This window comes from Typha latifolia, chromosome 12 (assembly GCF_019914945.1).
Source record: "Typha latifolia isolate L0001 chromosome 12, TyphaL0001v2, whole genome shotgun sequence".
Lineage (NCBI taxonomy): Eukaryota > Viridiplantae > Streptophyta > Magnoliopsida > Poales > Typhaceae > Typha > Typha latifolia.
In genome coordinates, this window is record NC_133097.1 from 5,704,969 (window position 1) to 5,728,650 (window position 23,682).

General features: G+C 36.1%; 2 protein-coding genes and 1 non-coding gene across 3 annotated transcripts; 1 reads left to right on the forward strand and 2 right to left on the reverse strand.

The window, feature by feature from the left end:
• Nucleotides 1-420: 420 nt before the first annotated feature.
• On the reverse strand, nt 421-19,138 carry LOC140798698 (probable serine/threonine-protein phosphatase 2A regulatory subunit B'' subunit TON2). Its single transcript, XM_073152700.1, has 12 exons — nt 18,639-19,138; nt 13,151-13,242; nt 12,850-12,912; nt 12,618-12,716; nt 11,879-12,037; nt 10,481-10,552; nt 10,275-10,407; nt 10,068-10,132; nt 7,691-7,766; nt 6,394-6,495; nt 2,723-2,915; nt 421-979 (listed from the first exon to the last, which is right to left on the reverse strand). Exons 1-12 carry the CDS (start codon nt 18,790-18,792, stop codon nt 742-744), a joined length of 1,446 nt encoding a protein of 481 aa, XP_073008801.1. The 5' UTR covers nt 18,793-19,138; the 3' UTR covers nt 421-741.
• LOC140799473 (small nucleolar RNA snoR104) lies at nt 1,708-1,825 on the reverse strand. The gene has a single exon (XR_012111006.1). It is a non-coding gene; the product is annotated as a small nucleolar RNA snoR104 (small nucleolar RNA).
• Nucleotides 19,031-21,808, forward strand: LOC140798697 (pentatricopeptide repeat-containing protein At2g13600-like). Its single transcript, XM_073152699.1, has 2 exons — nt 19,031-20,866; nt 21,446-21,808. The coding sequence occupies exon 1, from the start codon at nt 19,079-19,081 to the stop codon at nt 20,552-20,554; it is 1,476 nt and encodes a 491-aa protein (XP_073008800.1). The 5' UTR covers nt 19,031-19,078; the 3' UTR covers nt 20,555-20,866; nt 21,446-21,808.
• Nucleotides 21,809-23,682: the final 1,874 nt, after the last annotated feature.

Below are 23,682 nucleotides of genomic sequence, written 5' to 3' on the forward strand. Positions count from 1 at the left end.
AACTTTCAATTTTTATGTCCAAAAACTTGGAAAGTAAACTCGAATGGAGTCAATTTGAATTCCCGAACAAGTATACATCGATTTTCTGACATAAATACGTGACATACATAACAAATACATACCAAATTACAAGATACTTGACAAATTTTAGGTTTGTTCCTTTCCTTTTCCTGCATTCCAAGCATTAGTCAGGCTAATGATGAAGTATATAGTTGCTCTTTTCCTGTTAAGAGACTTCATTTATCTCATATTTAATTTCCAACTTTTGACTTGGAACCATATCATCCCTTAAGAGGGAGAAGCTGCAGATTTAATTCATAAGCTGCAATTCACACACATTTGACCTACAACATTTAGTGACTGCAGGTATAAAAGAATCGCAGCAGTTTAACAAGAACAATTGTTAACACTATTATCACATGCTGTAAAGAAATTATTTTCACTTATTTGAGAATCAAACTCTTCTTTAGTATGTTCATATTAATCAAGGCCTGAACCTGGACAAACTAAGTCGACTCTAATAAAATATACTTGACAAAGATGAATTCTCCAAGTACACAGGGTTTACACTCAAATCATTTACTCCCTACAGAAAACATGCAGAGATGTAGGAAACAAGTTTAGATAAAATCTAAGCAGACTAATCATTGGGTAACTGGGTCTTTTTCTATATATATCAGGTGCCAAAAATCAGGTTATTCAATACAGTTACATTGTTCAGATCCATACCAGACATCCCTCTCACTCTTCAACTGGTTCTTCCTCTTCCTGGAGGAGGTTCTCTCTGTTGTCGTGGGCCCAAAAGCCGCGTACATCTATCAGCATACTGGCAATGGTACCACCTTGCTTGCAGGAAAGAAGATCAGCAAGTGTTATCCTCAGAGAGTCAGCTGGTTTGACCATGTCCCAGATTTCATCCCTCACATCTTCGATACAAAGTTCATAGTTACCACCCTCGATCCATTTCTGATGTACATCTCTGCACAAAGAAAAACAAGGAAGATACTGGTCACGAGATGCGTGTAAAGACAGGTAGAAATCATACTGTTACTACAGTCAGTGCACTACAATATGACAGCAAAGAGCTTGGCATGCTGATTATATACTGGTCAAACTAACAAATCAAGAAACCTGACATCAGAACAAGCAACGTCCATAGGTATATTCAAAGATAATATGCAGCTGTATGATCGGTTCAAGCCATTTGGAAGGAAGTTCTATTTGTACATGATCCTATCCAAATATGGGGGCAATATTGTATCATATCCATAGTCTAAGCAGATAAAATCAGAGATGAGAGAAGATTGCGTGAACGGTGATACAAACAGGACTGGCACACAATAATTGCAGTTACGATTGCACATAACAGTGGCTGATTAGAATCATGCAACTAGACATGCTGTTAAAAGTAATACTTCACTGTGCAGCATCAATCTTATTCAATATTTTCATATTATAAGCTGCAATTAACATGAGATATTCCACTGGCAATTATTGGATAGGGGCCCTGCCAATTCAGGATTTGTGGAGACACCGATGTACTTAAGCTCGCCCCTCTTACTTAAGAAGCTCCTTTTCAACTCAAATGACAATTAAAAGAGATATTCAACTCACTGAACATCTTCAAAAATGTATTAGTTAATCTCAAAAGTTTTCATATCTCATATAGAAGAGTGGCTATGGTTTGAGTATAATATGGAAACACTTCTTAATGTCTTGTCTCTTGAGACCTGCAGCATGTTCTAGTAGCACCACAAGCAGGAATTGACAAATTTAGTGTAGGAAGACTGTATCGGGTTTACATACTGGCTCTCATATGTCACCCTTCTTTTCTTCCAAATGAAGATTAGTTAAAGAATAGGATAGCAAAAGAACACAGAATAATTTTTTATAAACTTCCTGATAAAATTCAAGAGTGGAAAAGGAGTTCAAAAATTAAAAAGGAAAAAGCATGTTTAGGTCAAAGTGAGGGAATCCACTCGAGACTTGAACAATTTTCATTCTTGATCCTTTCCTTTTCTTTATAACATGTTTATCTCAGTAAATTTAGGAGAAATCACTCACCCCAGGCAAGGCCAGGTCTTGATAGTGCCAATATTTTTAGGCCAAGCTGGACCAAACTTATTGGCTCAGGCCAAGGTTCTTAGGGTCAAGCTAACCAAACAATTTGGGCCAGTCCAGCCACTTGACACTCCTAAGCAAACTAGAACAAGATATCGATAAAGAGATCCTAGAAAATTAGAGACAACATCTGCTAAAGAAGCAATAGATGGCATAAGACTTATACAGGGAGGAAGAGAAAGAAAACTTAAACAGCAGTCAGTTATCAAATTTCCCAAATGCCCAAACCTCATCTCATTTAATCATCATTATCAGTTCAACACCTTCATTGCTAGCCTAACTCTGTCCCCATATCTAACAATGAGAATACCTCATCTCATTAAGTCATCATTATCAGTTTAAGACCTTCATTGATAACCTAACTTCTGCAAGCTAACTACTATATTCTCAGTCATGCATTTAAACTTTTTATACAACACTGAGGACATATATACCTATGACTGATTGACTGGCTTGTACAGGCACATGCAGATCCAAATTTAAGTGTATGCATGATAGCATGTAGATGCCTAAATGTATACAAGTGCTTGTAAACCCAACATGTCATTATCAGACTATCTCTCAGCATCAACCTATCAAAAATTAATTATCAAAAGTTTACCTAAATAGGGTATGAATATCAGCTGTCGTAAGAAAACCCCTTCCATGAAGATCAAGGCATCTGAATAAGTATGTCAAGCCTTCCGGAGTGTCCTTGTTTTCTAGAGCTAAAACAAAGTCAAGAAAGCTTTCGAAGTCCATCTCACGAGCTTTTCCACCTCCCACTTTACTCCGACGCACGTGCTCATCAAAAACTGAAGATGAAATCATATTTGAACAATTGTTAGAAGCCAAGCACAAAATTAAGATGCCATGTAGCTAAGAAGTTAGATGTGGCATATGGTATGGGATAATAGACTAACTCTAAGTTGTACCTCGATTAAGTACTATGTAATGCAGAAGGCACTTCGAAACTTGATGAAAGATGAAAGGGATGGACGTAACAGTATAAAACTTTAGGAGTATTGAAGAAATAATATTGCAACTACAGTATATCATGAAGAATGATGACTGAGTAGGGGTTCTGTTGTCTGTATACAGAAGTACCTTAATCAAACATATAAATAAAATTACAGGCCATAGACATAAAGATTGATTATATGACTAACATTTACAATGAAAACTTTCATCGGGCTGGCAGAATTTTAGGAATGAACCAGATTATAATTTGATCAGAAAATCGTTGTCAATACTAAAATGAGTGAGAAGTTTATGCTAAATGCTCAAGTGTTCCTCATATTAAGTATTAGCTTATACTATTGATATGTCAAAATAAACTGACTAATTAAATGCTTTCATTTACCTTATTTAAGTTGATAGACATGATCAATTAGGATAGGTCAATAGCTGGACATTCAATTACTACAAAAATTTGAGGATCTAAATGCTAATCCTATTCCATTTCACCTCTCCCACAGCTACTGTTCATCAAAATCAGCATTGCTCAAAGTGGCTATGCTTGTTTACAAATTATATACCACCACAGATACTACAACACAGTCTTGACACAAGCACATTTTACTTTCCTAATCCTTTAAGTTTTTTTTTTTATTTCTTGACATTTCTTTTACAAAAAGCCCAAAGAGGATCCACACTTCCTTTTCTCCATGTTTACAGCTTTTCTCTCAGATAATTGGATGTAGGAATAGCCATTACCAAATAAAAAAATTTGCCAAAATCCTTCCTTCCCCTCTTCACCCATGGCAAAGTTATCAATACATGATGTATACCAAGAAATTAAGATCATCTAGAGCCCAAGGTAAAGGTGCAAAGTGTGATTCATTCCATCAAAAGTTCAAAACACACATTGTCAAGAAGTTGTTAAAACAATATAAAAAGTAAATGTTGGCTCAATTGAATAAAATAAATATGGATGCATGGAGAGTGAGCTTGCTTTAACTAAATAAAAACTAGATATTGGATGCTAAAGAATACTAAATAGAGAAGTAAAGGAAGAAGATGCAATAGCATGTCATCAGCTCCAGATGAGAAGAAGAAAAGCAGGATTAAAAAGCAAGCGAAAGAAGCACAGCAGCAATTAGAGACAATTAAGTATTCTTAATGCTGAGAGTATGATGCAAGGCATGCACCTAAATACACATTTTCAGACCATTTTCCATGTCAATGAACCTTCTAAGTCTAATATTAAAAAGTCGGCCTTGTTGTACCTTTTGGCACCCTTCAATATAAAAGATCGGACACATTCCCAAGTGTTATTTTTGGCTTGTTTATATTTAGGTCAATGTAATCATGAGCTTTGAGGAGCTTCTTTTTATCATTCCCTCTATGTAATGATAATAATTGCTGGGTTAGAAAGGCTGATCTTTTACTCTCCTTGATAATTCAAGTGACAAAGTCCTCTACATGCCTGATCCCTCCCTCTGTCCTCTTAATTCAGGGAGGATACAGTCAATGGTAAATAGACAGCGCTGCCTACACATGAATTAGCTTCCGATTATCCTCTAATCGAAATACAAGAAAGATGCTAGCATTAATACACTTATGAGCAGCATGGTTGTGGATGTTTAAGGAAACTAAGCAGATCTCCTTAAATCAATAGCACACATTGACATACTTCCCTCATTGGCCCACCTCCCTCCTTTGTCTAGGCGCAGTTGTGGATTGGTTAGAGTATGGAAAGTGGAAGAACCACTATACAAGAAAAGTTTCTAGTCAGGTTCAAGGTAAAAGGTAATCATTGAGCGGGCCGAGCCTATCGGGCCAACCGAGTTGAGTAGTCTATTCCAGCTAGCCCACAAGTGGATTGGACCAAGCTGGGTTCGAGCCAGTCTAGAATAGTCTAGTCCGTTACCACCCACCGGCCCATGAGAGAGTGGGCTTAGGCTGGGCGGGCCGGATCGGGCTTAATGGGGACAATTGGGCAAGATGTTAAACGACAGAATAAACCATCCTCTGTCTTCGTTTCTAGGCTTCCCAGCCTTGCCACAAAGACCAAATAGGGAAACAGGCTGGGCGCCAACGATAGTGGAGCCCACGTGGTCACACCTCATCAGTGACGAAGATCCCTTCCACCTGACCGTATTCATCACCACGTAGCCCACATGGTCGCACCTCGTCAACAACGAAGATCCCTTCCACCTGACCGGGTTCATCACTACCTTCCCCACTTGGTCCCTCAAGTCCACCCCCGTCTTCCCTCTCTCATACTCCTCCACACACCTCATCGAGCTCGAGCTCACCCTCAGTTGCAACCCTAATTCGTCCTTCACAAATTTGTCCGGGCCTCATGTTTCTATCAACAATTTGAGGGCTTACCTCCAAATCCTTGATGTGGTGTCTATTCTTGGCTTGGACCATGGCATCGCTGACCATACTTTTGAGCTATTTGAGGATTCATTCATCCACTATTTGTTTGAGGAATAAGAGTGTTGAGGCGATTGCTACACCAGTGCTCGTGCAGGCTATTCATGAGGTGCAAGAGCCAAGGACTCTTTCTGCTATTGTCCATGAGTGGTGGAGATAATTTCACATCCTATGAGCGGTGGAGATCAAATTCTATTTATTTTTTTCAAAATAGGAGTTGGTGGAGTACTAGAGTTAGTGGAGTTTGAGGAGATTAAAAGAAAAATAAGGAAGAAAGCAATACCAATCGAACGTTGTTGATCAAAGGAGTGGGTGGAGATCAAATGAGTTATATAAAAAATATATAAAAAAAATGTGGGCTTCATGTTGGGCTTTCGAATAGGGCCCATTGGCAATTTGGCTTCGGGCTGGGCCGACCTCAAACCAGGTCCTAGCCAGACCGGGCTGGGCATAGGCGGGTTCGGCCATATGATCACATCTACTCAGGGTTGGACTTTGATCAAGTTAAGACCGACCTAATTATGTCTCCTTCACATTCGTTCTGCGAAGCACTGACATACATTGTCCACACCTCTCCCTCTCCCTCATTCCCACCCTCCCTCCAACACCTTCCCTCTGCTCCACCTCTTATTGAACCATCATCGTATCGTTATGTCAGCAAAGCACATATGCCTAGCGATCAATTGACCCTGTCAAGACATCACAATTGGCATGACCCAAAATGTCACTGTGCCATGATCTTTAAAACTTTTCTCTAGAGTAAAACAGCCACAATTTCATCTTCGATTAAAATAATGCAACAATAACTTCCAATAAGACTGATAAATCGGAAGACAACATAAATGCATGAAAGAACTGCACAAATAAGGGAACTATAATAGTTAGTATATTTAAGGATTAATTACTAACCTCTCTCAATAAAGATTTCAGTCAATGTCCCATCTGCATATTCTTTAAGCTCTTGCTTGCTCAATGTCCCATTTGTATCTTTATCTAGTGCAAGAAACATATCTGCACAAAAGTAATATAATAAGCAAAACTCCAATAATAAAACTTGTGTAGATTGCCTTCATCTCTTAGGAACTTCGAACTTATTCGAGAAGAAATATTGGACATTAACATTACATTATGCAGGCTCTTTTTCATGGCAAATATTTGGTCCCTTTGAAACCTGCACATCCTAGATCAATATATTTTTGAAATCAGGAGAACAGGAAGCTAGACCATACACACATAAGCAGAAGAAACGTGTGACTACTGACACACTTCTTGCTTTAGAAACCAACATGATAATCTGACAGCAGGAGGGAAACATATTTGCTATCATCACCCAAGAAAACACATGCATCAGCAGCATCACAGTCAACAATAAGGAAAACATTCTTTTGGATGAACTTCCTAATGATCACCAAAAGTTGAGCAACTAGTTGAAGAAGTGCAACAAATATGACACTATAACAAATGTGTTGCTTCATACTATTTTATCCAACTGATACCAAAAAAGGTTCCAAGTCTGGTTCCTTCTCTAGAAAATTCATTGTGAAGCTATCACTCATCACATCACAGGCAAAATATAAGTGCATGTAGTTTTACCTCATACAGCAGAAGTTAGGTACCTTTTGCCTCAAGAAGCAAGTTAAAATACCAAGCCGGAAATAACTATTGCAAAGTGAGGCATCATTCCCTCGTAAACAAAAGATACAGATGCTTGCAATCTATACCCTCTTGGGAGGAGTTGAAATGAGAGGGAGCCCAAGATGGATATCTAGATGGGATAGCCTAGGGAAAAATATTTGCTATCATCCCCCAAGAAAACACATGCATCACAGTCAACAATAAGGAAAACATTCTTATGGATGAACCTCCTAGTAATCACCAAAAGTTGAGCAACTAGTTCAAGAAGTGCAACAGATCTGATACTATAACAAATTTGATACGTTGTACTATTTTATCCAACTGACAACAAAAAAAGAAAATCCAAGTCTGGTTCCGACTCTGGAAAATTAATTTTTGTGTTGTCACTCACTAATCAACATCTCAATTACCTTTAAGTATTGGGCCACAAATGTTTGATTCCAATACCAAAGGCAAAAAATAATGTTCAATTAGATAGGAAACCCACTTTTGCATACAAGCACAAGAAAACGTAACTTGAAATTGAGAAAGTAGACTATAAATTATCAACAACAACAAAAATTCAACATACCACATATACGTTGGGCAGAAGTCAAAGAGAACCAATTCTCTGCCTGCTCAGTATCGGTGACTTCTTCCTCACTTTCCTGAAAATAAATACATGTTAACCACTATCAAAGGATTTTGTTGATTTAAAGAAATAAAAATTCACATTGTCACATGTCGTGTCGATCCCCAGTTGGTACACCTTTTGCACACCTCTAATATACTTTTTAGGGTATTTACTATCTAGATAAGTTTTCTGCTTAAACATATGTATTAAAACCTATATTAGAGTTTTTATCTTTAAATAATATTATGAAAGACCTATTTTAAAAAGCAATAGCAATAGTCAAGTAGAAATACAATTCAAAACATAGTACGATCAAATGTATTCACTAATTGACAATAGTTCAATAATTAATATCAAAACTTAGTTGAATATAGAATGAAGATATGGATCAAAAAGTTCATTTACCAACACACGGATGATACAAGAAACTTGCATCAAATGCTATTGATAATTATCAAAACACATTCATTGATAGTAATACTCGTATCGTCTCACATACATATGAGAATTAGAATTTTATTTTATTTTTATTTTTTCATATGTATTTTTATTTACAAATTTTGGTTTGATTTTAGAGTATCCAATTTGGTTAAAACTCTTAAAAATCTAGGAGATTTGATTCTTAGTTTGTTTTAACGTAAGTTAATTAGGATTTGATTGCTTTTTAAGTTAAAAGAGTCTAATTTAGCTATATATTAAATTAGGTAAGATCTGAATAAAATCAATTTGTGATTTGATGTAATTTCATCATCCCTATCTATAGAGGTGATAGGAATTCCGAAAAATAAAGAAGAAATGCTGAAAATTTAAGAAATAATCTTTTGTGGAGGATTCCATATTTATCCTTCTTTGCCTTCTCCTCTCTTTTCTCATTCTCCCTTCTTCTCTCTTTTATGGTGGATTTCACGCTTTGATTGTCCTCCACAATCTACATGGGTTTGATTTTCTTTCCCCCATGATTTGGTAGGTTATCTTCTATCTTTCCTATCTATTTAGCTATGCTAGTACAAAATAGTACTTTGAGGCAGATAAAGAAATTCACAGAGACCCTATCTTTTCTACTTGAGAGTGAATCTAGGAACCTCCTTATCTTTCTTCATATCGGCATGTTTTTTCATCCCTAGGCCACAAGAGATACTCTTCATATAAATATAGAGTTTATAATTCTTGTGTCACGTGATATGCATATTAAATATGCACGGGAATGACTAGCATAGCCATACCATAGCCATATGCAGGTTATGGATATCAAAATTTTCCTTTGATCTGTATATTCTAAAGAATATATTTCATTGATAAACTAGCAACAAAATGATAGATCTTTGTAGAAAGATTTACAAATAATAGCTCTAGTAAAATTAAGCTAGGTAAATCATTTGTAAAAGTGTAAAAAGAAAAAAACATAAGAGAATTTGGGGGAAATCAAAAATTTTTTTTGATTCCTACATTTTAAAGAGCATTTTCATAAATATAGCACTAAATATTAAATCTATATAGAAAGATCCTTACAAATGGCAGACCTAGCAAAATTAAACTATATTTGTTGTTTGTATACCCCAAACTAGGTTTTAAAGTGTAAAACAAAATGGTTGTTAAATGTAAGATTCTTTGTGATATGGATCCCTTTCATCTATTCAGCTCCCTTTAATGTAAGATTCTTTGTTAACTGGAGCGTCATCATGTCTATTCTTATTACTTCCTTCGACATCAATTTGGTCTTCTTCTCCCTCTTAAAGGCACCTTCACTATTGATAAAATCACATATCCTTACTGGTGTATTTTACAGTCTCCATTGAACTTGCCCGAGCAATTTCAATGGAAATAAAGGTGGTTTTGTCCTCTCAAGAAGAACGTCAAAAAGAGTGGAGACAGGGTGCTAAAATATCTCTTGCCGAAATTTTTTCTAGATACAGGAGACAGATGGTAAAAAAAGAAAAAGTAATTCCGTATGCAGCTGCAAACTTGCAATGTTTCAATTTCAACAGTTAATCCTAGGGAGAGTATTGAATAAACACAAACTTTTAAGGTTACTTAAGGCCCCTGATATAATAGCTTAGCCTATTCTCAGAATAGCTTTTGGTTCAAGTTCAATACCTCGGTATAGGTTTCAGGTCCACAATAAAAAAAAAGTGAGCATGGCATCTCACCAACACGAAACATGCCACCAAACATACATAGTGCCCAGGGACATAAATCCTTGATACCAGTTATAGCAACATAAATGTAACACAACAGATATACAATATACAATAAGAATAGAATGACGACACAAATATTTGTAGGTCAGCTGCATAAATCATTATTTCTCCAAACGTTGGGTCAACCAAGAATTTACCTGGTGCAGTTCCATCAGTTCCTGGAGACAGTTGCTAAGTAACACCTTCTTTATGCATGCTTTGCCTATGAACAGTAAACATAGTGAACGGTCAGTCATTCTCTCTCCAACTGCCTCACAAGAAAATCTCAAAAATAGCTTTAGTCCTTTTCCATATGTCAAAACTCTTAATGGTTTATCTAATTTAGCCTGAGTTTAGTGGCATACCTCGTCTATGAGGATCACAAAAGAAAAAGAACTTGTGAGCAGCTATCCGACAATACATCTGAACAAACGCTGCAGGCATATCACGTAGCTGTGCCAAATTAGGAATAAGGCCCCTTATATATGCTTCCATTTCCTGCAGTTACATAGTACACCTTATTTCAAAGTACTATAGTTTTAATAGCGCAAAGTGTAAAAGGAGTTCCTACATGAGGTTGAAGGAAGCCATCGGAGTCCTCATCAAGCTCACTCATATCAATTCTTGCTTGAGTAAGAGAAACCTGATGAAGACAGAAAATCATACTGAGCAGACCAGCAAGTAGATGACACTTTTAAGAGATACAAATTGGACTAAAAGTATTATCCAAGTATAAAGAGATGAGTGCTAATTACATAATTACATTACAATTCAATTCACTAAACTGAAAAGTGTAAACATGTCATACAAGACTGATTCAAAAAATCCATATAGACACATTACCACAGGCATAATCCTGTGCATTATCAATACCTATGACAAATGAAAGACTGTCTGACAGGTTGAACTACTATCTTTCCAAGAGCTTTTGTAACCGCATACCACAAAACTATTGAATTTTTAAGCTTGAAGCTTTAATATTGACAAGAATAGGGCCATTGTGACATGTCATTTTCTTAACCCAACTCACATAAAAATGATATCAGAAAATGTGATGAGAAAATAAGAATTTTATGGAATGTCAGTCTTGAAGTCTTCAGTTTAGAACAAGTTAAGAATTTTAAATTGCAGAAAACATTTACTAAAAACAATGCATCATCAATTTCTAATTTATCCACTATATCCAACAAAAATTTGAAATGGCCTATGTAGGAATACAACCCCTTTCATTAAATACGAATGCCAGCATGTTAGTACTTACAGAATCACCAGTGCGTAATTTATAAAAATTATGGATAATAAAAGAAAAGGGATGTTAACAGAATTTGTGAGTTAGGGACACCTCCTCTTGTGGTTGCAAATGTAGGAAAGCAGATAGTTTTCAAATAATATAAAATTACAACCGACACATATTCCATGTTCAGGATCAATGATCTGAGGCAAATGTCAAATGTACTTGGCTCTTTGCTGCAGACTATTTTGGTATAATAAGCGTGTAAGCGTGTCTGCTACATATAGGAAACTGAAGCTTAATGTGTCTGTTAAAACTTGGAAAATGCTTAAGGACAGGTAAATACAGAAAACCTATAATGTGAGGGATTCTTGCAAATATTGAAGAATGCAACATTACAGATTTCCTAGAAGTGCATAATGCAAAGAACTCATGATACTTCACAGTAAAAACTTTAAAGATTTATAATAGACAACTAGCACAAATCTACTTGATACCTTTAATTTCTTTTTATGTGATTATAAATCAAATTAGTCTCTAGTTTAAACTTTAAAGATTAACGATCAATGACTTCCGTCAGATACCCATGTATCAGCTGGGTGTAATATGGATGAAAACAAATAGCTACAAGACAATGACTTAGATATGCATAAACAGTAGAAGTCATGCATGTCATCATTCACAATCAAAAGAAAACAAACTAAAAGAGGTTGTTTATTGGCAGGAAAGAAAACATACCGTTCTCATCACATAGAGGTAGAATGGTAGGATAGCTATTCTTCCCGATTCATCCTTCTCAAACTTCATAAAATTTGAAGGACTGAAAAAGCGGCGACATTTTGGTCCGATTTGCTCTGCACAGACGGATGCAATGTGGCAAAAATCTTCATAGTTCATCTGTAGTAGTTCATGTTAAGTTAATGAGCAAAATACCTTAACAAAAACAAATAAATAAATAAAAGGCAACATGCTTCCAAAATGCACAAGGATCCCAACAATGTGGGATAAGCGGGGGGCCCTGTGAATGCAGCATTTTAATGAGAGAAATGAATACTCCAAACCCCAAACAACAGTAGCATCAGAGACCAGGACACCCTACTATGAGCACCCACAAGGAAAGGAACCAATCACATCACAATTAAGCTAATGATATCAAAGTTCAGCATGATGTGAGTCCTGCACCAATAATGTTCCATTAATAATAAATCTGCTATAACATATTGAACAATAAGATTGCTTCCACCATGTGTTCAAAATATCCAATAGGTTCTTTTCATTAGTAAAGCATATCAAAGTATCAAATTATCTGAGTTGGCATCAGGATCAGTGGGGTTAAGACATGAAGAATTATATAACCAATAAAGACTTAGTCAGGTAATTATTTCCAGGTATGTACTGCCTTACTGGACAAACCCAAGACTAAGTCCAGAAAATAGCACATGGCATAACAAACTAGATGGAACAGATGCATACAAACCTTTTCAGCACCAGTGGCGTCATCAATAACACAATTCTCCCTCAGACAAACCCACATAGCATCTAGATCATCAGCATTAAGTAAAAGCTCTGATTGTTTCTGCAGTTTGTTTAGGTGAGTGCATATAAGACAACATAGTCAGCAAAAGAGAATAGAGAACTGAAAATATAAGAGCAACTCCTGGAAATTGACAACCACAAGTCAAAAGATTCAGTTATGCTCATCCCAATACCTTTAGAAATCTGTATTTCGCCAACCTTTGAACCCTATGACTGATTGATCCTTCGTCAGGTTTCTGGTTGACAAATAAAAAATACTCAGAAAAATTATTCGAGAATCATTAATAACTGCTTGCTGAAAGTACGGACAAAATAAAAGGTAGTAGGCATCACTTGCCAAACAAAAGCAGCTCCCAGTGGCATGAAGTAATTTAACAAAGACCATCCTTGAGGTCATGTGTAAAGTCTTTTACTTAAGGTTGAAAAATATGGAACAAACACATATACCCCCAAGCAATGAAGATAGTAACATGCCTTTTTATAGAAGCTAGGAATGGAACCAGCTTGAGAATTTTTCTGTTGCCGTTCCTTAAATATCTCAAGCAAAATCCTTTTTGTCTCAAGCTCTGCAAATTTTAAACATCACATTAAAGGATGAAGCAGAAGTAGTAAAACCAATACATCAAAATACACAAAGAGAAGATAGATAATCTCAACAAATAAACCTGGACAAAACAAATTCTATAGTTCTATTACCTCCAGGAACAAGCACAAAAACAGACAGACTTTAATCTATATGAATTTCTTCATTTGAACTTTCTTATTATTCATCATGCTTCATGTAATAACTCAGAATTTCAAAAATAAATGAATAAATAAATAGAAATAATTATTTAGATAATGACGGATTTAGTTTTATCCTATATATTTTAGGATTTGGATTAAATCGAATTAATTTTTTAGGTATATCTTCAACTAAGAAAAGATATTAGAATCTTTATTCTAATAGGACTCTTATTATATTTTTTTTAGCTATAAAAAAGGAGGCCTAGTAGAAAACTGTAGCAAGGCTATAGTACCAAGAAGGAAAAAAAAGAGATCGTACCTAAGAGAGATTAGAGGAAAGAGAAAAGGAAAGAAAAAGAAAACAAAAGAAAGGGCATCAGTATTGTAGCGATAAAAAGAGCTAGGTTTTATGAGCAGTATTGTAGAGATGGTAGTACCGATATACTACAGGGTCATCTCCTACTTCCTCTTAATCTTTTATTTCTACACCCTTACCTCGTCAGAGCCACCATCATCAGATCTAAACATTGAGTAGTCATTGGAGTGAGAGAACAACACCAAAAGCATCGCATGAGTGATTTTTTATTAGCACGTAGAGTAGAGATTTCAATTATTTAATCTAGACTCAGGTGAGTGGATTTACTCATGCATTTATTTTATTTATTCGTTTTGTATTTCTTGCTTTTTATCAAATCACGTATAATTTAGTGTAAATACATTATTATATTTTTGTGTGCAAAATATAAGACTGAGTGCATTGCTATACTTAGTGCATATAGTCATTTATATAATCATGAATATTAATAGAAAAACAAAATTGGTATATAGTAGGACTTTGAGAAGACACATGCTAGATATTCTTCGTGCATCTCTCTGTGGTGACTCAAGACTATATTAAAGTCCAGGAGACAGGCCTATTCATGATCAACATATGATCCGTTTAGGTGACTCTGATATAGTTAGAAAACAGTTCATGAGACAAACCTATTTTTGATTAGTATATGATCAATTTATGTGACTCTGGCGCGATTAGAGAATAATAGATCATGAATCTCTCTGAGATGTATATTTCTCTATGATTAGTAGGAGAGACATGTTGCATTTATCACATAGTGACACCTCCTACTGACTCTTAGAAGAAGAGACATGGTGTGTTTATCATGTAGTGACACATCCTAGTAACTCTAACTGGATTATCTATAAAAAAAATACTCGAGCACATCTTGTGGTAACTTTTAATGGATATGGATCCTCGGGCACAGTCCCAAATTAAGACATTTGACATTAATATTAACATTGAAAGAAATTCAGCATATTGACACAAAGCATATTATGAGTTATGATTTACGTTATTATTACTGTTGCTATGAATATGCTTAGTGAGATTGTCATTTTATATTGCTAAATTTGGATTTATTTAAAGTTATAAATTTCATATTTATTTGACTTTTAAGTGGATTATACTCACTGAGTTATTGTTGTGGACTCATGAAATTTCTCTTCTGATATTTTAGATTCTGGTCAACATGGCAACTTGAGCTAGATGCACCGAGACCCCACGTCCACTTAGGATTTTACTATTTTATTAATCGGTTATATTAGACATTCTATTCTAAATCATATGTTATTTTAGTTTAATTGGAGATACATTAATGATGACATTGATCTTTTCTTTATTGTTGGATTATATTTATTTGAGTTAGTTGTTCATAATTAAATTCTTGTCATTTTGAGACTTAGAAAAATATTAGTTAAGGCTTCTTGTATCTCAATTATATTGAGATACATGGCCAATCATGATTCTAATTTTATATCGTGACACCCTATACTATCAATACATTTATTTTGTCCATAATGTTCCTGGGTTAGCCTTTCGAGGTTTACTAAATTCTCAAAATAAAAACTAGGACTTGTCTACTATTCACATGTAGGTATACCAAACAACCCTTTTGTGGTTCTTGACGGGCTATTGATTACAAGGAAGACAAATATTGTCATGAGAAATCCTACCACTACATGTCATGTCAGCAAGGGATGAGTGGTGCATGATTATTGAAAATGGTTTGGATCCCTCAAACTGCCTAAAATGAGGTCTTGCCACCCTAACAAGGTCTGCCAATATGGGTTTCCTACAAGGGTAATGCAAGAACAAAAAACAAAGAGGGGCTACACATGTAGTGCACGTGCACCCCCTTCTTTCTCCTTCGCAGTTACACAACGAGAGGAGTGGCTGTGAGATTTTCGGCCACTCCAAATCTGAGTTCATCCCAAATAAAGATTCAAAACTCATATGTAAATCAAAACCCTAACCCTATTATTTTCCTCTTATGCCTCTCTCTCTCCCCTTTCAGTCGGAGTACCTATTGCGCTGGAACACTGCCGGATCAATTGGAGGCCACTCTATGACTCACCAATCAGTCATCTCCCATCCTTCATAATCAATTTAAAGTTTAATAACTTAGAATTGAAATACCTATTTTTAGGTGAAGCGGCATCATTGGTGGATCAAGCCGATCGGCGACTTCGGGTTGCTGCTGCTTGTGTGCTGGAGTTTCACGATGTTGGCCTTGTGCCACGATTGCCTTCAGGGAGAGCCCTCGTGGCTCAGATTGCCATGGCCAAGGGATAAGATCATTGATCTTCGTCGGTAGCCTCTCCACCTCGTGTGGTCGATGTGGTCGCGTGGGTGACGGGAAGCTTGGGGGTGTGGCTGGTGGACCGCCGACGACGGTTGTCACCAATGGACTCTCTTTCATTTTTTTTCTTTTTCTCTTCCTCGTGTCGATCTCCTCGAGGAAGAAGAGTTGGTTGGGCTCGGGTTAACCCGCACTAAATGAATAAATGGTGGGTTGTGCAATTCTATTAGTCAAACATATTCCCGAAATCTAGAAGTAGCAAATGTTCAAGTATGCATCAATCAGGTATCAAACTACTGAAATTATCAAGTATTCACACTAATTTCCCCCTCTTTACTATTAATTTCTAACCAAGCCCTAATTGGATCAGAGATGAAAATCTCATTGCATTTGAAAGACCAGTAGAACTGCTAGAATTAACAGATGGAATGAAGGAGAAAAGAATAGACCTTATCACATATCTTAGCAAGTTTATATCTATCATATCATTCACTATACTCAACTTGGAATAGACATTATTATATGTCTTAAATCTAGCTTAACACCTTTTGGGCCAAGCTCGCAGCCCAGTCTATCGCCTATTACTAGAATTGAATGGGTTGTGAGCCAACCATAGCCCAGCCCAATTCAATGGGCTTAAATCAACTCATTTTAGTCATTTATTTAGTTTTAAAATTCAAAAAATTTATTAGTGATTAAATTGAAATTATGTTATTTCTTTATTATTTAAAGGTGGTGTTTTGTAGCACGTAGACTAGAGATTAAATATTTCAGCTGTTTTACCTAGACTCAGGTGAGTGGGTTTACTCAGATATTTATTTCATACTTTTTATCAGACCACGTATTTCTTTATGTGCAAATTTATTATTATATTTTTGTATGCAAAATATATGATTCAATGCATTGCTATATTTCATTCAAATAACAATTTTTAATAAACAAAAATATTAGTGGATATTCTTGAAAAAAATATAACTGATATTTGATATGACTTAGAGAACAGTCCCGATATAGATCACCTGCCACTTTCCGTAATGACTCAAATCTGCCTAGAAGTCCAAGAGAAAGTCATATTTTAGATCATTGTAGTGACTTTCTTATATGACTCCGGCAGGATTATAGAACAATCCCAAGTTAAATCGAAAAATTTCCTAAGATGACTTTAATCTCTCTCAACGATTAGTGAAAAATACAGAATGCGTTTATCACATAATGACACATCCTGGTGATTCTAACCGGATCAGCTATGAGGAAAAGATCTGAGCACCATCTCGAAATGACTCCTACTTGATGTGAATCCACAGGGCATTGACCCAATTGAGACAAATTGCATTATTATTATTAAAAAAAATTTAGTATGTTGGAACTGAACATGCTATTATGAGATATGACTTACTCTGTTATTATTTATGTCATTATTATTGTTACTATAAGCATGCTTAGTGAAATTATCATCTTTATATTGTTGGACTTGAATTTAATTCAAGTTCTGTTTATGGATTCAAATTTATTTAATTTTTGAGTGGATTCTACTCACTAAGCTATAGTTGTTGGCTCATGGGATTCCCCTTATAATATTTTAGGTATTGATCAACGTGACGACAGAGCAAGATGCACCAAAACCCCACCTCTACTTAGGATCTACTATGTTTACCTTTCAATTCTTTTAGTCTTTATGTTTTAAACTATCTGTTTATTCAGTTTGATTAGAGGCACATTAGTGATGACATTGTTTATTCCATTCTTATTGGATTAAATTTATCAAAGTCAAATTTTCCCATTAATTTTTGTTATTGTGGACTTAGAAAATATGCTTCATGTATCTTAAGTGTATTAAGGTACATAGCCGATCATGATTCCAATTTCGGATTGTGACAGACAATATAAAGTTTGTAGGCTCAAATAGAGACAAAAGGAGATTGCTCACAAGAACCATTTCTACCTGTTATCATTCTAAAGTTCATCAAGTAATACAGGGCCTAAACCTGTCATTAGTCATGCAGAGACGATTGATTTTTATAACACTAAGCTTAACTGGATAGATGATACTACAACCAGCTTTTAGACGCACTGAGAAATCTACCAGAACCAATGTCCTTGAAGTTTTCCCTAGATAGTATAACAGGTTGCACCACTGCAGTGAACTAGAGGATATGTCTCTACTCCATGAGATAATAAAAGTAACCCAACACCAAGGTATGTCCATATGAATGGTATAAAATGCACTCCCCCTTTACCATGAAGGTAGTAGCCACAATTATTACCAAATGGAGATCTGTAAATTCGATCCATTGAGTGTTTACTATTTAAGACCACATATTTACAGAAATCAAACTTAGGTTTCAACAATGACAAAACCTCAGTGACTCTTGGTGATCTAAATCAGAGCAAAATGTTAGGTTTGACCACCAATCTTATCTATTTTCTTATACTCAAAATCTCTGACGGATTGCACTCCAACTTCGCCTAAAAGATTTTCTTTTTTCCCACTCCTAAGCGTTACAAGAAATTACACAAAAATTTAAGAATAAAACGATGAAAAAACGAAGAGAAAGAACCAGTATAGAACGGAAGAGGAAAGGGGAAAGAAGGGAACTGACCCATGAGAGCTTCGGATCCGAGTCCGGCGCCGGATCCGACAAAGCGGCGGAGATTCCTGACCCAGGGCATGGACGACGCCGGCGGGATCTTCTTGGGGGCGGCAGCGGAGGCGGCATCGTGGCCGGACTCGCCGTCGCTGGAGGCTCCGTTCATCGGCTCCGGCAGGACGAGACGAGCAGATCCAAGAACAGGGAAGGATCGAAACCCTAGGTTCTACAAATGGGAGAGCTTTCTCCTCGAAGCTGGGTCGCTTTCGAATCAGAGACTCGGAGAGGAGGAGAGCAGAGAGATGAAAAGTAAAAAAGTAGAATACTACTACTACATACCACGCGAACTAATGTCTCTCTTGGAGCTGAGATAAGAAGGAATGGACGGTCGTGATTTCATCCTATATAAACATTTAATGTGAAGCACGAGCAGTTCACAACTGTTCGATCAAATGTCCCTATGCCCGAAAACCTTAGACGAGTACTCTATCTCCAAATCCCTCAAGGCCGCTGCCTCCCTCCGATCCCCAACCAACTTCAAATCTCTCCATGCAACCATCATCAAATTGGGCTTCTCCCGCTTCACCATTCTCATGACAGGATTGGTCGATCTGGTGCTCAAATGTGGTTTCTTGGCCGACGCCCAGAAGATGTTTGACGAAATTCCTGACAGAGATGTTGTTACTTGGACTTCCATGATAGTTGGCCATGCCCATCAAGGATTCTACCATGAATCGCTCTCTTTGTTTCGGAGAATGGTTTTATCAGGTATAGTGCCAAACGGGTTCTCCTTTTCTGGTACATTAATAGCTTGTTCGGGCCTCGGCATGCTGAGTTATGGCAAAGAAATTCATACCCAGGTGGTAAAATCAAGTGCAGTAAGGCCTTTCGATAATGTTGTGCAGAATGGGTTGCTTGATATGTATGCTAGATGTGGTAGTCTTGTCTCTGCTCGGAGACTATTTGATTTGATGCCTGCAAAAGGCATCATCTCTTGGAATGAGATAATGTCAGGATATGTCTATTGCGGCCAAGCTGAAGAAGCTTTGATGCTCTTTTCATCAATGGTGTCTAGTATGTTGGGGCCTGATGGATTTTCTTACGCTATATGCATTGATGCATGTGCTGCTTTGGCCTCATTGAAGCAGGGAATCCAGGTTCATGCTTGCATTATTAAAAATGGGTTTGACTCAGATTTTGTCATTATGAATGCTTTAGTGGACATGTATGCGAAGTGTGGGAGTATTGATTCAGCAGAACTTGTCTTCAGGTTGTTGCATTCACGAGACGTGGTTCTCTGGACAACCATGATTTCAGCATATGGGAAGTCTGGGTGGGTTTGCAATGCAGTTGAGATGTTTGAGAAGATGATTAAGTTGAAGATGAAGTGCGACGAGGTAACTTATCTTGCTGTTTTATCTGCTTGTAGCCATGGTGGTCTTGTGAGGGAAGGTTGGCATTATTTCAGATTGATGTTTGATGAAAAACAGAGAGTTGCAGTGAAACCTGAACACTATGGATGTATTGTAGATCTCTTATGCAGGAGTGGTCATTTAGAAGAAGCTCTTCATTTCATTGAACAGATGCCCTTAAAGCCGAGCATTGCTATTTGGAGTGCGTTCCTTAATTCATGTCGGATCTATGGTAATACTGAATTTGGTCAACTTGCAGCATTTAAGCTTCTTGAGCTTGATCCAGATAATCATAGTAATTGGGTTGCTCTCTCAAGAATGCATGCAACAGAGAGCAAGTGGCATGAAACATGGAAGATCAGGGAGACTATGAAAGTTGAAAATGTGAAGAAGGAGCCTGGATGTAGTTGGATTGAATTGAATGATGGTGTGCACATCTTTCTTACAGCTGACATATCGCATCCTGAGTTGTTTGAGATCCTCCAAACTCTTGATGCATCAAAGAAGGATTTATAAATAATGCCTTCTAAGGATCATCAGAAAAATTAACTGTCACTTGATTCAATGCTATTCAAATTGTCCTCAGAACAGCTTCATGATTGAAGATAATACTCGATAACATCATCTCAGATTCAGGAGTAATCCTACTCAAGGTTGTGAGCTCGCAGATTTTTCATTTTTCTGAATGTGAATAGTTGAATAGAATAATTGATAAGGGTCTGATAATTGGAAGAGCTATCCTTATTGTTAAAAGCATGGTGTTGGAAGTGAAGTTATCCAATTCAGTTATTCCTAATCACATATCTGCTATCGGAAGCTGACATTTAGGTGTGTCCATGATTATCCTTATTCTGATTGCTTGGAAATATTTTGTAAAATTCTTTTTGATTAAATATATTTCTCACCAGAAGTAAAATAGCATGCAATTTTTTTCTGAATGAATAGCATTCTTTTGCTTATCCTATTCATGTTTCATTGGAACATTGTAGTACATGCCACTTCTCAATTGTTTTTATGTCAGCTACACTTGGTTAATCAAGACTTGCATGAGTATATTATGTTTCTTAGTCATTGCCTGCTTGAAGAAGAATGAGGAAACAATAGAGACTGATATGCTGATATTCTGATCAATTTCCTTTATCTTGTTGAATGAAACTCTGGAATCTGTTGTTGAGCTATAACTATAAATATTTATTTGTAGCTGATCAAATGTCTTGTATTGGATCAACAGACTGCTCATTTCCCAGTCTTTTCTGAATGTAATGAAAACATATGTAGCACTCTCATCTGAGAGTATTTTATCATCACATACATTTCAAATTTTCAATCTTTCTAGCTCAAGTATTACTCCACTGTCTTTTCACTATGATGGACAACTTACTAATTTGGATAACTTTGTATGTACAGAAGGTGGAAGCGAAACAAGATTGGCATGCCATATTTCATCTTGAACAGTAACTGTTCTTTACACACAATGGATGTGAAGTAATCTGATTAATTCTTCTAAGGAAAGTGGTATACTCTATGGCCTTTCTCTTCAGTAGGAGCAATAACTAAACAACACAGAGCTTGATAGATCTGGAAAACTTATCATCTAAAGATTGCAGCCCATTTCTTTTAGCAAAACCATTTTTGCCATTCACTTTAGACTTATGCCGAAGGGAATATCGCGTACTGTGGCAGTTAGGGCTTACCCATCCATGCTGTTAGCATGGATTTGAGTTGAAAAAGATTTCTCTAGTAATGAATAATGCTGCACTATCTTGCTAAGACCATGCAGATGCTTGTGCACTTAGATGCTTCTTTTTCACCTTTGCTATAAGTTAGTAAAAGGAATGTCATCAAGTGTATTGTGCTGTTCTATATTAGGAAATAAACGGGTGTCAAATATTCCCCTTAAATGTAGATATGCTGATCTACTATCTTTGTATAGCTTTATGCTTACCTTGAATAGATCTAGCCTCTAGGGGACCTCTTATTTAACATGGGCTAGTCAATCAATGAAGTCAAGCTTTGAATGCAGAGCGACCTTGTTTTTAAACATGGTATCAAAGTTTTCTTGATCTCTTTGCTCTTGCAAAATTCTTGGTCTTGGAGATTTTTTTTTTCCTGTGCTGGGTTTTTTTTTTTTTTGGTTTGTTGGTGCTTCTCTATTCATGGGTTACTGTCTTGGTTATCTTACTCTTAGATCGGTGCTTTCAAATCTGTTTTCTTGTTTCATTACTCTTAGATTTGTGTTTCTTGATATCTCTTCTGTTCCTTATCATGTCTGACAAGGGTGGTTCATTTTCTGTTTGATTTACTGGGAAGAATTACTCAGCTCAAGAGTTTCAAATGAAAAATGTTTGTAAATAGGGAGCTTTGGGGTCACCTTGATGGTTTTACCAAATATTAGGGTGTCGAGACTCATAATTATTAAAACTCGATTAGATATTGATCCGATTAAGGGTTGGGTCACTGGATTATTGGTTCAATCGGTAGTTTACTTGGGTAGATCGCTGGTTTTTAAAAATTACTTAATAACATATAGATGGATTTAAACAATTCTAAAAGTAAAAAAAAAAAATTTATAAAAATAGTATAATTATATGTATACCCCTCAAAACGTATGTTACTTATACTGATGCCCTCATGGTTATTTTCAAGTTAAGTCATTTAAGATAAGAATACTATTAATTAAGAGAAATACTTGAAAACAAAATTAAGAATATTTTTATCTTTTTATGTTTAAATTGCTCAAATTTTAATGGTAGTTTACTCCAAGTGGTATTCATGCAAAAAATAAGGATTATAAAAGGTATATGTGCAAATTTTTTATATTTTGAGATATATACATATATGTGTGTGTGTGTGGAAATAAACGACTTTTTAAGGGTATATCCGGAAAAAAAAACTAATTTTAAAACACCAAATATGTTATAAACTAAATAATTTTAAAATTATAGAACTAAAATAACATTAGGAGATAGAATAATTAAATATTAAGGATAATTATGTAACTTCGCAAAAATAATTAACCTGATTGGTTTGCTAAAAACTAGTCGGGTTGCACTGTTCATTAATTCAACCGTTGATTAGTCGGTTTTTACTAGGTTGATTACTTATCCGGTCTGATAATAAAATCAAACCGGTTTAGTGGTTGGTTCACCGGTCTGACCACTCGATCCAGTTCAGTTTTGATTATTACGCTAAGACTAGCAAGGCCTCATGAGAGATCAAAGATGCTAGGGTTGTTAGCTGAATCTTGAATTCTATGGAGCCTCATGTTACTCTTAGTCAGCATTCTTCTAAGGGCATGTGGGCCTATCTGAAGAGGGTCTATAACCAAGAAAACTATGCTCATCATTTTCAATTGGAATTCGAATCTGTAGGGTTCTCACATGGAGATCTCCATTCAAAATTTTTATTCTAGTATTTTTAATCTTTGGACTGAATATTCATACATCGCCACCAGCAAGTATTAGGTGAATCATTTGTTGTTGTTCAAGCGATACATGAGATTAGCAACTGTGATCAATTATTGACAAAGTTATTGATAGATTTCAGGGAATAATTTTTTATCAACGTTCCTTTATTTGTTATGAAATATCATATACAAAGTTAGTTGTAAGAACGAGAAAAAAAAAAGTTAGGGGTTGAGAGAG